The following is a 15,564-nucleotide window of genomic DNA, read 5'->3' as shown; positions in this document are numbered from 1 at the left end:
AGATAGATAGATAGATAGATAGATAGATAGATAGATAGATGGTGCATTTAAACAAAACAGATTTATTAAATAGATATATTTGTTTATATTTATTAAAACTATATTTTAGTCACTGAACATCCTTAAAAATAGAAAGATTCATTCAAATTTGAGCAAAATAGTAGGGAAAAAATGACAAACTACAAAATTCCAATGAAATTTTTAGTTTCTCTTGAATTTTGGTCTTTTTAAGTTTTAAAAATATTTTCTTTAAGTCACGTTGTGTAAGATGTGACATCAAACCTTTGCGTAAATAGTAGAATTCATTTGAAGAAAATTATTATTTTTGTCATTTTTGGAGCTTAACTTCGGTTTTGTTTCTTCCCAAAGAGTTTTACAATTGAGTTTGAGTATTTTTGAATCCATTCAATCGATCTCCAGGTCAGGCAGGAGTACATTTAGCTTAGCTTAGCATAGTTCATTGAATCGGATTAGACCATTAGCATCAAAAATGAAAAGTCGCTATTTTACAACTATACGGCACAATATTCATCACATCTGCTGCAGCCATGGTACAGCAAGTTCTTTTATTATTACACCAGAATGAGAGTATATTTCCTACCCTATAGCTGAACTAGAAAATAGCAACTCTTCACTTTATTTTAGTCTTTTTACATGATGTTATATATATTCAGTTTAAGTCAGAATTATTAGCTCCCCTGTTCATTTTTTTCCCAATTCATGTCTAACGGAGAGCAGATTTATTCAGTTTTCAGCACATTTCTAAACATAATAGTTTTAATAACTTATCTCTAATAACTGATTAATTTTATCTTTGTCATGATGACAGTAAATAATATTTGACTAGATATTCTACAAGACACTTCTATACAGCTTAAAGTGACATTTAAAGGCTTAACTAGGTTAATTAGGTGAACTAGACAGGTTAAGATAATTAGGCAAGTTATTGTATAATGATCGTTTGTTCTGTAGACTATCGAGAAAAAAATATATATATTATAATATATATATATATATATATATATATATATATATATATATATATATATATATATATATATATATATATATATATATAATATTTAAAGGGGCTAATAATTTTGTCCTTAAAATGGTGTTTAAAAAAATAAAAACTGCTTTTATTCTAGCCAAAATAAAATAAAGATTTATTAATTATACAAATAAGACTTTGTCCAGAAAGAAAAAATATTATCAAGCATACTGTGAACATTTCCTTGCTCTGTTAAACATCATTTAGCAAATATTTAAAAAAGAGAAAAAAAATCAATTATTTATGGGGCTAATAATTCAGACTTCAACTGTGTGTGTGTGTGTGTGTGTGTGTATAATCAATCGCAATTAATCACATAAAAATAAGTTAGTTTTATTTAGTTTTGTTGTTTGTTTTAATTTAAGTGTGTACTGTATATATGTCTTCTGTAAATATATATACACACGTGCATGCAAATATATTCCAGAATTGTTTTATTTATATTTAAATCTGTTATTAGTTTAATTGGTTGTTATTTTGAAAATAACACACCTTGAAATGTTGTGATTGACCAATCAGAACCAAGTATTTCAGAAAGCCAAGTTATAGTATCTCCACCAGCAGGGGCGGACTGGCCATCTGGCAATTCGGGCAAATGCCAGAAGGGCCGGACCATTTTTTAAAATGCAGGCCAGTATGCTATTTTTGTATTATTATTTTTTATATGTATTGTTTTACATGCAGGCAGCTTTTAATCTCTTTCAAGATGTGAATATGATGATGACAGTAGTAATAATAATAAATGTCAGGCATTGGGCCGATCGGCAATGGCCGGCTGGTTTCGAGATGTGCCGAGCCAATCAGGGGATACAAGGACTTAATCAAAATCTGGCAAGAATGTCAAACAAACAGTAAGTGCAACACAAGCTAATTGTCAGAGATGGACTGTAAAAAAGGAGAGGCGGTGCCGGAAAGCACAGAGAAAGCAAAAAATTGCTCTAAAATCAGACAAATGCATAAAATTAAATGAAATAGTCTCGAAAGGGGGCAGCGCAGTGGGTAGCAGTCGCCTCACAGCAAGAAGATCGATGGGTCGACCATTGTGCCAAAACATTTTTTGAAATTATTAAAAGTTTCAAATAATAAAAATAATCAAATATGTTTTGTTAAAAATGTATATTTTGCTTTGTATACGAGTATAATATGGTATTATTTAATATATATATTAAATAAAAATGATACCACCCCTCCCCCTCCGTTGACCATTTGATCTGTTGCAGCTGAATATTATTGCGTTGCTCGATTAGCTGTTCAAAATGGTGAGAAGAGTGAAGAGACGTGAAGAAGCGCAGAATAGAAAGCAACAAACAAACAATGCCTTAACATGAAAACTGCCATCACAAATTGGGGCGGGCACAAAACATGAACCCGCATACCCCTCAGTAAATGTACAGTTGCACCCCTGCCAGTTCAAACACACGTGCTATAGGTGAACTGGGTAGGCCTAATTGTCTGTAGTGCATGTTTGTGAATGTGTGGGTTTCCCAGTGATGGCTTGCAGCTTGGAGGGCAATCCCAGATTCATAAAAGGACTATAGTGTCTGTGGAAGGGGCTGTGTCGGTGTGGTAATGTGGGCTGGTGTGGCTACAGTGCCAGGGCTGATTATTAGTTTTAGTCCGCCCCTGCAGCAATGCTTATTCATTTACCACTCTTTAAGTGGAACATATTACTGTCGTACAGTTATCATCGTGTTTTAATCAGCCAAAATAAATAAATAAACCCTGCTGAAAAATCCAGCTTAAACCAGCCTAGGCTGGTTGGCTGGTTTTAGCTGGTTGACCAGCCTGGTTTTAGAGGGGTTTTGGCCATTTTCAGGCTGGTTTCCAGCCATTTCCAGCCTGGTCTTAGCTGGTCAGGCTGGAAAATGACCAGCCAAATCCAGCTAAAACCAGCTTGACCAGCCTGGTTTAAGCTGGATATAGCTGGTTTTGGCTGGACTCCCAGCTTGGCAAGGCTGGTCAAGCTGGTTTTAGCTGGTCATCTCCCAGCCTGACCAGCTAAGACCAGGCTGGAAATGGCTGGAAACCAGCCTGGAAGTGGCCAAAACCCCTCTAAAACCAGCCTGGTCGACCAGCTAAAACCAGCCAACCAGCCTAGGCTGGTTTAGGCTGGATTTTTCAGCAGGGAATTTATATATATATATATATATATATATATATATATATATATATATATATATATATATATATATATATATATATATATATATATATAAGCCCTAAAAATCAAACGTCACACAGAACCCGGAGCCCAACAGCTTGATTCAGCCAGACTTCAGCAATCCAGCGGAACATCTTCAAAGGAGATGTATGTCTGAGCGTCGCTTTCTATCAGCGTAAATGCAGGACGCTCTGTCATCCGCGCGTTCACGTGGGAGTTTTATCATCATCCGTGCACTCTCAGGGAAGATTCACGCTGATCTGACTCGATGGTGGCATCAACTGTTCGCAGCGGCTCCCTTTGATATTTTTTTTTTGTCGAGTTGCGAGCGCGCGCACAAAGCCTAATAATCTAAAGCCAACACTCCCGCTCCCCGACCGTCATGCTCAATTTACCACACATCTACAAAAGCAAGAACAAGCTTCGTTTCATGAAGTGTCGAGTAGAAAAATATTGAGGAAGTCAAACGCAACCCATTGATGATGTAAATAACCGTGCGTGGACCTCCCCATTGATCACTTCACATACGCGCCCCATAGCATCACCTGGTTAAGAGATGCTGGATGCTCAGATTCAAGGGTGGGATGAGGATGCTTGGCGTGGGGGTTTAATTAACTTCAGCTCCAAACAGAGTGCTCTCAACGCCATCTGGAGAAGAAAAAAAAGACATTTACTAAATCACTGAGGTAAAAAAGCAGACTAGCATAGCGATCCCTGCTGAAAAATCCAGCTTAAACCAGCCTAGGATGGTTGACTGGTTTTAGCTGGTCAACCTGCCTGGTTTTAGAGGGGTTCTGGCCACTTCCAGGCTGGTTTTCAGCCTGGTTTTAGCTGGACAAGCTGGGAGATGACCAGCTAAAACCAGCTTGACCAGCCTAGCCAGGCTAGGAGCCCAGCCAAAACCAGCTATGTCCAGCTTAAACCAGGATGGTCAAGCTGGTTTTAGATGGTTTTAGCTGGTCACTTTCCAGCCTGACCAGCTAAGACCAGGCTGGAAATGGCCAAAATCCCTCTAAAACCAGGCTGGTCAACCAGCTAAAACCAGCCAACCAGACTAGGCTGGTTTAAGCTGGATTTTTCAGCAGGGATCGCTCCGGGGATAAACCCTGAGTTGGGTTAGGTGCATGCAAAACTGATTGCTATGTGTGTTTTATTTATTTAATTGATTACTACACTACAAAAAACCAGCCTGATCTCACGAGAAAACGTAAGTATTTTACATTTTGCCAGTTTAGTAGCTAATTTGTGCCAATTCGTACGTGTTCAGTCGTACGAAATTGTACGATTTTAAAAAGGAGGTGTGGCACCTAACCCCACCCCTAAACCCAACCGTCATTGCGAATCGTACTAAATGGTACGAATTAGATCGTACGAATTCATACGAATTAGCCACTAAATAAAAAAGTCACGAATAGCCGTGAGATCGTGTTGTAAAAAACGCAGGGTTCGACAGTATGCAGGCTGAAAAAAGTATATGAAAAAAAGCTAATTATTTAAAATGAGCCGAATCAACACAATTCTTCAGCTCATTCTGAAATAATAGTCAATGGAGGATACGTCACAACAATGAGCTTGCCGCCTTGTAAGGAAATTTATATAGTTAAATATTTCAGACTTGAGAGGCTAAGGTGGGCAGGACACGTCATGCGTATGGATGAAAATGCCATTCAAAAAAAAATCTTCAGCACTGACCCGGTAGGCAAAAGAAAAGTAGGAAAGCCTAAACCAAGATGGCGAGACTGCATTAGCAGTGACGCCAATGTTTTAGGAATAAGGAATTGGTGGGCAGTTGCCCGGGACAGAGAACATTGGCGGAAATTACTTGAGGCAGCCAGGATCCAGTAATGGATTGTCAGGCTAAGGATGATGATGATGATGAGGCTCATTCTGAAAACGTAGTCCCGCGGACGTTTCCTGAGACAGCTGAATATGTCCAGGGATGTAGGTGTTTTTTGTAGTTTTTGTTTTCGCGACTCTTCGAGAGGCAGCTGTGTGCAATTAACATAGTTATGCGCCTATGCAGATCCAAACGCTTACACACTGCTGAATACACACGGGATGAACAGCAACACAGAAATATCTTTACAGATGAAAACAATTAAAGGATTAAAATGTTAAATAATGAGTATTTTCTACATCAATATAAACACCACTGCCTTCATGCGTCTCGGTGGGGCTTTTTCAGTTCATTCATGACACCCTGCATCTGTATATTAAAATAAACATGTCGGCTGATGGATGTGTTCAGTGGAGTGAGTTTCCACCGTTTCCTCACTCCACCAAAGTAAAGGAGTAAAGAGTAAAAGTAAAGAGGCTGAATGGAGGAGGCTCGTTCTTTATCCTCGCGCTGCAGATGATCTGTTTAACTGTTTTCTCACTAGTGAAGTGTTCAGTTTTTACACTTACAAAGTCGCCATGTAAATAGCAAATGCACCAAAGAGCGACACAACTGACTCTTAAAGGGAATGAGAGATGAGACTCTGATTGGTTTAATACAGGTTATGCTCAAACTACACCCAGAACTCATTAAGAGAATAAGCACAGTCCTATTAGACCATGCGCCGGTCCGCTGAGTGTATTTGTCCATCCCTAAAATAGCAAAAGTGGATTCAGACATGCTTTTAATGCTTTTGCAGCATGTGCTTTAGACTTTGTGTCTAGATCATTAAAATAGAGCTCTGGTGTGTGCTTTATTTCTTTATTTAGGCATCATTTTTGACTCTTATGATTGGAAAAATCAATGAACGATCATATTATTCCTGTATCCAGGGGAAATTAAAACCTTACCTTTGGATCTAATTTAGCAGGAGCTTCAGGGATTTTGACTGTGTTGATATAAACAACTTGGCTGGAGGTAATCTTAAAGACGTTGGGAGGTACCGACAAATGTGAGATTGGTCTCAGTCGGATAACCTGGTTACATCCGTAAGGAACTGAATTATTTAGTCTCTTGATTGGATTGGAAAATGTGATTTTTGACTCCTGCATGATGAAAAACAGACGTAAAGAGAAAAGAGTGTGTTTTGTGTTGCTTTTATAATGATTTTCAGTGGAAAACTCAAATGAAAAAACACATTTACATTATTGTACAGTATTTCAGCACATTACCATTCCAGGGGGAAAAACATTTAAGAGATTCATTCATTATTGACAATTATATAACCTTGAATCTGCTCATGAGAAGGAAAAAAAAACATTGTAAAGGGATATTATTCACTCTGTTTGTTTTTAACTATTATCATATTGTAATTTTTAATAGTAAATATTAAATGTTAAACGCAGGATTCCACACAATTCCTCCATGTTGTCCCAACATAAATCAACTTAGTTGATTTCACAATTTGAAGTTGATTGAACAAAGCAATTAAGTTATCCTCCAAAAAACTCTGAAATAATTATTGAATCTATTCACGAAAAAAATAATCATTTAAAGGGATAGCACTCCCAAAAAATGTCATCTCACTACATCCTCACACTTTTTGTGTAGCTCCAAAGCTGTATGACTTTATTGTTTTCACGAAACACACACACACACACACACGCACACACACACTAACAAAAAAAAAAAATCATTTTTTCATAACAGAATCGAGGCTTAGTTCACTCCAAAATGAAAATGTACTCGCTGTTTACTCTTCTTGAAGTGGTTATAAACTTTTATGAGTTTCCTTCTTCTGTTGAACACTAAAGAAGACATTTTGAACAAAGCTGAAAACCTGTAACCACTGACTTTCATGGGAAACAATACTATAGAGATCAATGGTTACAGGTTTTCAGCATCCTTCAAAATATCTTCCTTCGTGTTCAACAGAAGAGAGGCAATACTCAGGTCGGCTGTGGTGTTGACTCCATGCTTAATTGGTAGTAATGGGCCCAAAGTGCGCCAAGAAAATCTCCCCCACACCATTACACCACCAGCCTGAACCACTTATAGAAGGCAGGATAGATCCATTTGACACCAAATTCTGACCCGACCATCCGAATGTGGCAGCAGAAATGGAGACTCATCAGAGCAGGCAACGTTTCTCCAATCTTCTATTGTGCAGTTTTGGTGAGTCTGTGTGAATTGTAGCCTCAGTTTCCTGTTCTTAGCTGACAGGAGCGGCACCCGGTGTGATCTGCTGCTGCTGTAGCCCATCCGCCTCAAGGTTGGATGTGCATTCAGAGATGCTCTTCTGCAGGCCTCGGTTGTAAACGCATTGAATTGCTGCCATTTGATTGGCTGATTAGAAATTTTGGTTAATGAGCAGTTGGACAGGTGTACCTAATAAAGTGTCATATATATATATATATATATATATATATATATATATATATATATATATATATATATATATATATATATATATATATGAAAAAATATACGAAATAAGTATACGAAAAAAATAACACGGACAATCTGCAATATGTCTTAAATTGACAATTTAAATTTCCGTGAATTAATACCCTTTTAAAATGTATTAAAGGCACAATATGTAAGATTTTAAATTAAAATATCCACTAGAGTCTTGTATATTTTGAAGGGGTGTGAATCTACACTGGTGTCATGGTTTGGTTCGGTTATGATTATCATGCCATCGATTCAGTTCAATTCGATATCTCAGTGCGTTGACGATGCTTTCCATACTTAATTACATTTTTTTCTTCACAACACAAGAATTTTTTAAAATTAAAATCTATAAATATATTAATATTTATATATTATTTGTGATATAATTGTGTCCTTTAATAGTAAGATAAAATTTGACCTGCTCAAAGAAAACACTCTCTCTGAATGCATCAAACAAAACTCCAACACATGAACAGAAGACAGCACGAGCATTTATAGCAAATAAACTCATGTAAATGTGATCCCGCTTGCTTTTTGAGCGCTGACAGGCGAGGTCTTACACCCCTACGATGGATTATTGTCTTCACCTGCTCAACAGAAAGGGCTGAGATCGGCTTTAGAAATGAAAGCGCTGTTCACCGATGGCAGGAAGAACAGCCGCGGTTAAAGTCTTTATGCGCATAATACGCGGTTATCACAGGTAAGCCATAATAGACCCAGTGGAGAAAACTCGCACCTCAGGCACGCTCGTGTCTGGATCCACAAGTATCGCTTTAACAGCCAAGAGGAGAGGAAAAGTTACCTCACAAACACACCAGCGGGTCAAATGTCCAAAGAGGGAGAGAGAGATGGAGTTTTACAGCGTTTCTCCCCTGTAGTGAAATAGCGGCTGGTGTGCTGTGCCGCCTTCAGTGTCAACGAAAGACTGTCCAGCAAACTCACAAGCAGCTAAACTTTGCATAATTATCTACCTTTTAAGTAGTAAGAGCGTTATTTATTCGCCCCCTTCGCCATAGTATTCTACTGCGACATCGCACATAGGAGATAAATGACGTCAGTACGTAATAACCGGTTATGATCTATTACTGAACCGATTAACAATTGTCCCCATCTGTATCGCAGTGCACCGAAGAAACAATTAATTTTGACACCATTAATATTTTGCTGACTCGTGTACTTGGATCATACCAAATATTCGGAAGAATGGTTAAATCTAAATAAACAATAAATTTTACCTACTATTTTGAGCATTTACTTGTGTGTTCATGCAAAACAGGGAAACGGAAGAATAAGACGCCGAATTAATAGCACCCTCTAGTGGTGAAAATTACATACCGTGTCTTTAAAGGTCACCTATTATGCATAAAGCACCTTTATAGGGCGTTTAACCACGGTTGTGTGTCAGCAGTGTGTGAATATATCCAGCCTCTAATGGTAAACATTAGGGGTGTCACGATTTCGATTTTTAATCTAAATCGATCGAAATTTATGCTCAATTTCGATTATCGAATCAAAAAATAGAATCGTCGATGCTGCCACGCCCCCATGTCACGTCAGCTTGGCTTGCCAAGCGGGAAAAAACAGGCTTGTTGAAGTGCTTGTTAAACTGCAGAAGCAGGAGACCCGTCGACAGAGCTTAAACCCTCTTCTCTTTCAATGAAGTCGCCGGTGTGGGAGTATTTTGGATTTCCAGTGAGTTATGTTGACAACGTTCGTGTTGTCGACAAAAAAAAAACACAGTTTTGCAAGCTCTGCTATGTACGTATAACGTACGGTTCGTCCGATAGACAACACCGCCATCGCAATCCTCCGCCCGCCCCCGTTGCAAATCCGCTCGCGAAAAGTTCACACTCAGGCCCTGTTTACACTGTCTTTGTTTTTAAATGGCATTTTAGAACGACAACGATTTGACATCCACAGTGGCGTGTAGCATTTCTGAGCAGCCCTCCTTCCTCTCTACCTCTGAAAATGCACATCACGTGACCACACAGACACAGACGCACACACAGCGGGTCCAGGCAGTCAGAGGACTGCTTCAATCTTTCACTCACTTGTACTTAGTCATTTTAGCGAACACCTCAGATACTGTTGGCTGGTTCCTGTTGGTTGTGCGTCTTTTTTACCGACGCCATTATAACGACACAGATCACTGCCTATTCACGAGTCCCGCAGAAAAAGTGATTGACAGGTGGCAATTATGTGTGTATCTTGCCTTTATTCATTTACTGTATGATTTGTTTATGGGTAAAACAAAGACCATGCAGGTCAGGTAGTTTAAACGGTAGGCTACAAATAATTAATTGGTCATTAATTAATTAATTATTCATAATCGATAATCGAATCGAATCGTGCCTTTAGAATCGAAAATATAATCGAATCGAGGATTTGGAGGATCGTGACACCCTTAGTAAACATTTATTAATTTAATGATTTATAATCAACAGTCTGCAGAAACACTTTGATTGACATGCTTCGTACGCATCCTCACAAGGGGAGGGCCCCTCCCACTACTACCCATCTCTCCCTCATTAGCATAACCAGCCCTGAGTGAGAGGCAGCTGTCCATCATTTGAGTTTTGAATCTGCCACTATGCTGACACACAGGCATTTGTAGCTCCGCCCTCTTTTGAAAAGAGCACAGTCTCATTTGAATTTAAAGCGACAGTCACCAAAACAGCCCAATTAGGATCAAAGCCTAAAAGGGTCAGTTTCAGAGAGTAAGAAAACATTATTTGTGTGATATTTTGAGCTGAAACTTCACATACAAGCTGTAGGGATGTCAGTGACTTATTTTACATCTTGTAAAAAGTGGTGTAATAGATCACTATTGTTTAATGTCATTATTGTAAACTGTATAAACAACATAACTTAATTCACCAAAAGAACAACCAAACAAACAAAAATGTCCATTTTGTCCATCGCAGCTGATTTAGATTTTCCGAGTAGCACTGCCATACTAAATAAACCAGCTCTTCTCCACCCAACCACTTAGTGTTGAGCCAATGGAGTGAAATGTACAATTCAGTCAATAAATAACGCTGATTTTGGCCAAAAGTGTCGACTGAACACTGAAGCTGCATCACTTTTCACCATGGATGTCCCAAAACATGCAACTTTACATCAGCTAACAAGAATGAAACTCCTATTAGGGCTGGGCGATATGACAAAAATCGTATATGACGTATATGACAATAAAGTACATTTTCTGTCAATTCAATCAATGTATACAGGGTGGGCCATTTATATGGATACACCTTGATAAAATGGGAATGGTTGGTGATATTAACGTCCTGTTTGTGGCACATTAGTATATGTGAGGGGGCAAACATTTCAAGATGGGTGGTGGCCATGGTGGCCATTTTGAAGTCGGCCATCTTGGATTAGATACAAGATGTGCAGCACCTGAAACTACGGATACTGGAAGCCTGTGCTGGCATTTCTCCTGCGATGTTGCTATCAGTGTGTGAAGAGTGGGAGAAGAGGCTTGCATTGACAATCCAACACAATGGGCAGCACATTGAACACATTTTATAAGTGGTCAGAAACTTGTAAATAACTCATGAAAGAATAAAGTTACGTTAAAACCAAGCACACCATTGTTTTTCTTGTGAGATTCCCAATAAGTTTGATGTGTCACATGACCCTCTTCCTATTAAAAAAACAAAAGTTGGATGCAAGATGGCCGACTTCAAAATGGCCACCACCCATCTTGAAAAGTTTGCCCCCACATATACTAATGTGCCACAAACAGGACGTTAATATGACCAACCATTCCCATTTTATTAAGGTGTATCCATATAAATGGACCACCCTGTAGTTTATATACCGCATGGTTGAGATATTTTTTACTTTATTTTGACCTTCAGGGCAAATGTTTGATTACGAGTGTCGATATTTAATATAACTATATATGAAAAATGAAACAGGCCCAACATAAATTATTACTTTGAAAATGCAACTTTTTTTTCGCCAACTTGATTTACGTTTTTGTCTACATCCCCATGTAAGTTTGTGAATAATCCTAATAATGAAAGTGTATTTTTGTCACCAAAGTATTTTGCGACAACACAAAATAAACAATAGAGCATAATAATAGTTCATAATATGAATGAATAATCTCCTCAAGTGTGCAGCATCCACCTGGATGACAGCGATATGATAATATGAATGTATTAATTTTATATAGTGTTTATTGACCTTATCGAGCGATGCGGAAGTATGCTCGTTTTTGCGATTGTTTTAGACAACACAGGCTCATTCTGATTACGCACCCCTGTATACATTTCCGAAGAAAGCAAAATACGTCCCAGGAGGTATGTTTTTTGCAGTTTTAGTTTTCACAAATCCACCAGAGGCCGCTGTGTATGCTTTTTCAGATCTCAATTTTCAGATTTCTCTCGCAAGTCACTTTCGTGCTTGCTGTTCTTACATAAATCCACCAGAGGTTACTGTCGACTGACTGACCAACCGGTCGATGCCCTCCCCCTTCATTAAACCCAACCAATGGTGTTTTAAAAAGCACAGATTGACCCGCCCACCCACTTCCCTAAACCCAACCTAGACTGTTTTAAAAAGCAATCCAGAAAAATAAAAGCCCCCTTGATTTTTACCATGTTTTCAGATTTTACCACATTCTCACCCTGTTCACTTGTTTATATTATTTTTTAGCTTTTGTTTTTGTCTTGCCTGCTTTCTGGAACCGCTATTCACCGGATTCGAACCCCTTTGTCGTGGTCAACACCGCTCTGCATTTCAAGTCTGCGGATGTAGATGTCAAGCTACTGGACAAACTGGAAAGAGCGGAAAAGCTATCCCGCCATACGGCCCCCATAGCGTTCGTTAAGATAAAATGCAGCCATGCATATCTCTAGCAATATAATTCACGATCTCCAGAAAATTATATAGGGCTACGTTTTCAGAATGAGCCTATGTGGGTTTTAGAATCTCCGATTTAGTTTCCTTTGGGAGAAATGACTAGAAATAATAACAGACGGCAAAAAACGGTCAAACAACTTGCTCTACAAACAACTGTGTTCATGACTATACATAAAAGTAAAATAATATAAGAAGAAAATATCAGTTTGCAACATCAAGCAGCATAACAAGCTGCCTTTAACGTCTAAAAACCATGGAAGTGAAGGAGAACGGAAGTCTCGAGCCAAAAAGATTGTAATGGCGGCGTCTCCTCGTACGTGAAGAATAAGGTCAATACGATTATATATAGTAGTCAACATTAAAAGTGAACCATCAAAGTTGTCTATCGAACAACACCCGTTCTTGTCTTCAAATGTTGACCACTGTATGTTGTCAAATTGCACAGCCCTAATCCCTTCGTTTTCGTCAAGACAAAAGGCGAATGTTTAACAACATCGTTGATGTGCTGAACTGGAATAAAAGATCAACTATGAGTTATGTCAGGAAGAACAAAACATGCTACACCATTAAAATAATGAAACTGGGGTTTTTCATTCGCTTGTGCGTCAACGTTTTACTTGATCCTTCAATATCCAGTGTTAAAATCCCTGTCAGACTGTCATGGGCATGAAGGGCTTTCCTCGTGCGGTTGAACAGACTGCCGTTTTGGGCACAGGATCTTAGCGAACGCTCGCCGAAAGCTGCTGTGGCACAGTGGATACAGGAAGGGATTGATGGCCGAATTAAGCCAAAGAAGCCAAAATGTGACTTCATACCAATGATGCTCCACACAGCTACCACTGCAGGCTGCCCTTATGATCATCAGGAGTGTGTACGGTGCCCAACACACACCGAAAACACACACGATAACCGCCAACGACTTTGCAATCTTCTTATCTCTAGAAAGACGTGCGTGTCCGCCGCTTCGGCAAGGCGCACAGGGATTCGTCACTTCCTGCGCTCGAATAATCCGCGTCCGAACCCAACCCCCGAACAACCCTCGTTTTTTAATCGTAGTCTTCATCGTTAAAGAAACCGAATGTGTGCTGCTGGGATCACCACTGGATGATGGCGAAACTTCTTCGTCGTCTTCGATTACGGCTGAAACCGCCGCCGGTTCACTCGACAACACTTTACGTGTTTTAACGAAAAACACTGACGAAGTTTGTCCGTCGATAACCCTCCAGCCGTCCTCTTTCTCCGCCTCCACGTGCGCCATCCGACTGCGGTTTCTGCGCTGGATGTTGAGATAGATGCTGAAGTTGAAGAAGGCCACTGAGATGAATGGAGAGAAGAACTCAAAGGTGGATGCTGAGAGCAGAAAGTACCACGTACAGTAAAACTCGGCGAAACACTCATCCTCGGGAACGATGCTTTCGCCCACCAGCAGCTCCCAGAAGATTATCGCCGGGCCGTAGAGGAGGAATGCCGAAACCCAGACCGCCAACATCTTTAGGACTGCCAGACGCGTGACACCCTGCTGGGCTCGGTACCGCACCTGCGAATCACACACAAACATTTTTTTAATTATACAACTGTTCCCAAGTATTTACGATTATAAATAAAATTTTATCTAGTTAAAATAAACATTAATAGAGTAAACACTGAATTATTATTAGCCCCCTTATTTTTTCTCATTTTGCATGCCAAGTCTTACGCCGTACAAGGTGAGCTACCAAGCAAACTGACCGCTCTGGAAAAGCCATCCATACAGAAGTAAGCAGTCAGCAGTAGCGTATAAAACAGAACAAAAGTTGTCAGTGGGGTCATACTGCCCGGTGGTGTTTGTTTAGTATTTTTCAAAAACAACCTAGAAGAGAAAAAACTTAATATGGCTACATGCTTTTACCGCAGTTTCATGCTGCTTTCTGTTGTTTCTGGAACTGCCCTACGCCAAAATTGAACCCCTCTCCTCGTACCGAGTCCGACATGGTACAAGGTGAGCTACCGAGCAAACTGACTACCCTGGAAAAGCAGTCCATACATTAGTGGTCAGCCGTAGCGCAAAAAAAAAAAGGTAGTGGTGTCATACCAGTCCAAAGAGTTTGTTTAGTGTTTTAAAAAAACAAACTAGACGTTTATAGCCCAGTAATAGCTATTAATTAGTTATAAAGCTATTAAGTTAAAAGCCTAATGGTTAGTTTGTTGACAAATGAGGTGCTCACGGTGACCTGAGTTTGATTCCCAGCTCGAGGTCCTTCCCTTCTCTATGCTTTTCTGTCTCCACTCTACTGTCCTATAAAATAGTTTAAAATATTCCTAAATACTATGAGAGAGAAGTGCCATGTGACCGCATGCTTTTACCACAATTCCACACTGATTTTTCTTGGTTTTGTTTTATATTGTTTCTAAAACCATCCTTCGCTGCTAGCCCTACCCCAATCTGTGTTCTAAGTCCAACAGTGTAAAACTGGGGTGTCAAACTCCGGGAAGGCCACACTGCTTTTTTGTTTTGTTTCACCTTGTTTCTGGAATTGTCCTTTGCTGTAAACAAACCTCACTGGGATGCCCTTTCAGCTGCAACCCAGCGCTGGGAAACACCCATACTGCCTTGCATTCACACACATATACACTACGGCCAATTTCGTTTACCCAATTCACTTTGGACTGTGAAACGCACACCAACACGGGGAGAACATGCAAACTCCACACAGAAATGCTAACCGACCCAGCCACCATGCCCATACTGTTTTTCCAATATGAATTCAGACACACTGCTCTGCTTGCATACTGTTTATAGCATACTATATAGTATGGAAGTATGTGATTTCAGACGCAGCCTTAGTCTTCCGCTGTATGGGAGGTGATATATTAAAAGCACATAAAATAGCCAATGTACAGAAGCACAAATGTGATGAGAGCGACGGCTGGCAGCAGTCTTCATGCTTGTCTTCGTCTTCTTCATGATTTATTCAATTCACAGCCCAGTCTGAGCACCAATCCAGCTCATCTCGCTCCTACACTGAGAGCTAATTATCTGAACCAATTCAACTAATGTAGCTGTTAGAAGATAATCAGCGCGTCCGATTAATCTGATCAAGTCAAATGACAATTTACAGCCCATGAAAGATCGTTTTGCGAGCGGATGAATCACTTTACATCGTTGCA

General features: G+C 39.5%; 1 protein-coding gene and 1 long non-coding RNA gene across 3 annotated transcripts in view; both read right to left on the bottom strand.

Annotated features, from left to right (window-relative positions):
- Positions 1 to 15,564, bottom strand: part of LOC147831455 (uncharacterized) — a 787,032-nt gene that overhangs the window by 546,280 nt on the left and 225,188 nt on the right. The window lies entirely within an intron of this gene.
- The window catches only part of LOC100334962 (histamine H3 receptor), a 34,695-nt gene continuing 30,395 nt past the window's right edge, over positions 11,265 to 15,564 (bottom strand). The window contains exons 3-4 of one of the 2 annotated variants that reach the window (XR_015521509.1): positions 12,352 to 13,954; positions 11,265 to 12,088 (exon numbers count right to left, since the gene is read on the bottom strand). Coding sequence is in view for 1 of the 2 variants with exons in the window: in XM_087303562.1 (XP_087159688.1) it covers positions 13,076 to 13,954 (879 nt within the window). In the remaining variant the exon portion in view is untranslated. Of the gene's footprint in view, positions 13,955 to 15,564 lie in introns of both variants that reach the window. The other variant, XM_087303562.1, reaches the window with a different exon arrangement.

The sequence above is a fragment of the Danio rerio genome, chromosome 22, assembly GCF_052040795.2.
Source record: "Danio rerio strain M-AB ecotype USA chromosome 22, GRCz13ab, whole genome shotgun sequence".
Lineage (NCBI taxonomy): Eukaryota > Metazoa > Chordata > Actinopteri > Cypriniformes > Danionidae > Danio > Danio rerio.
This window is presented reverse-complemented; position numbering and strand designations above follow the sequence as displayed.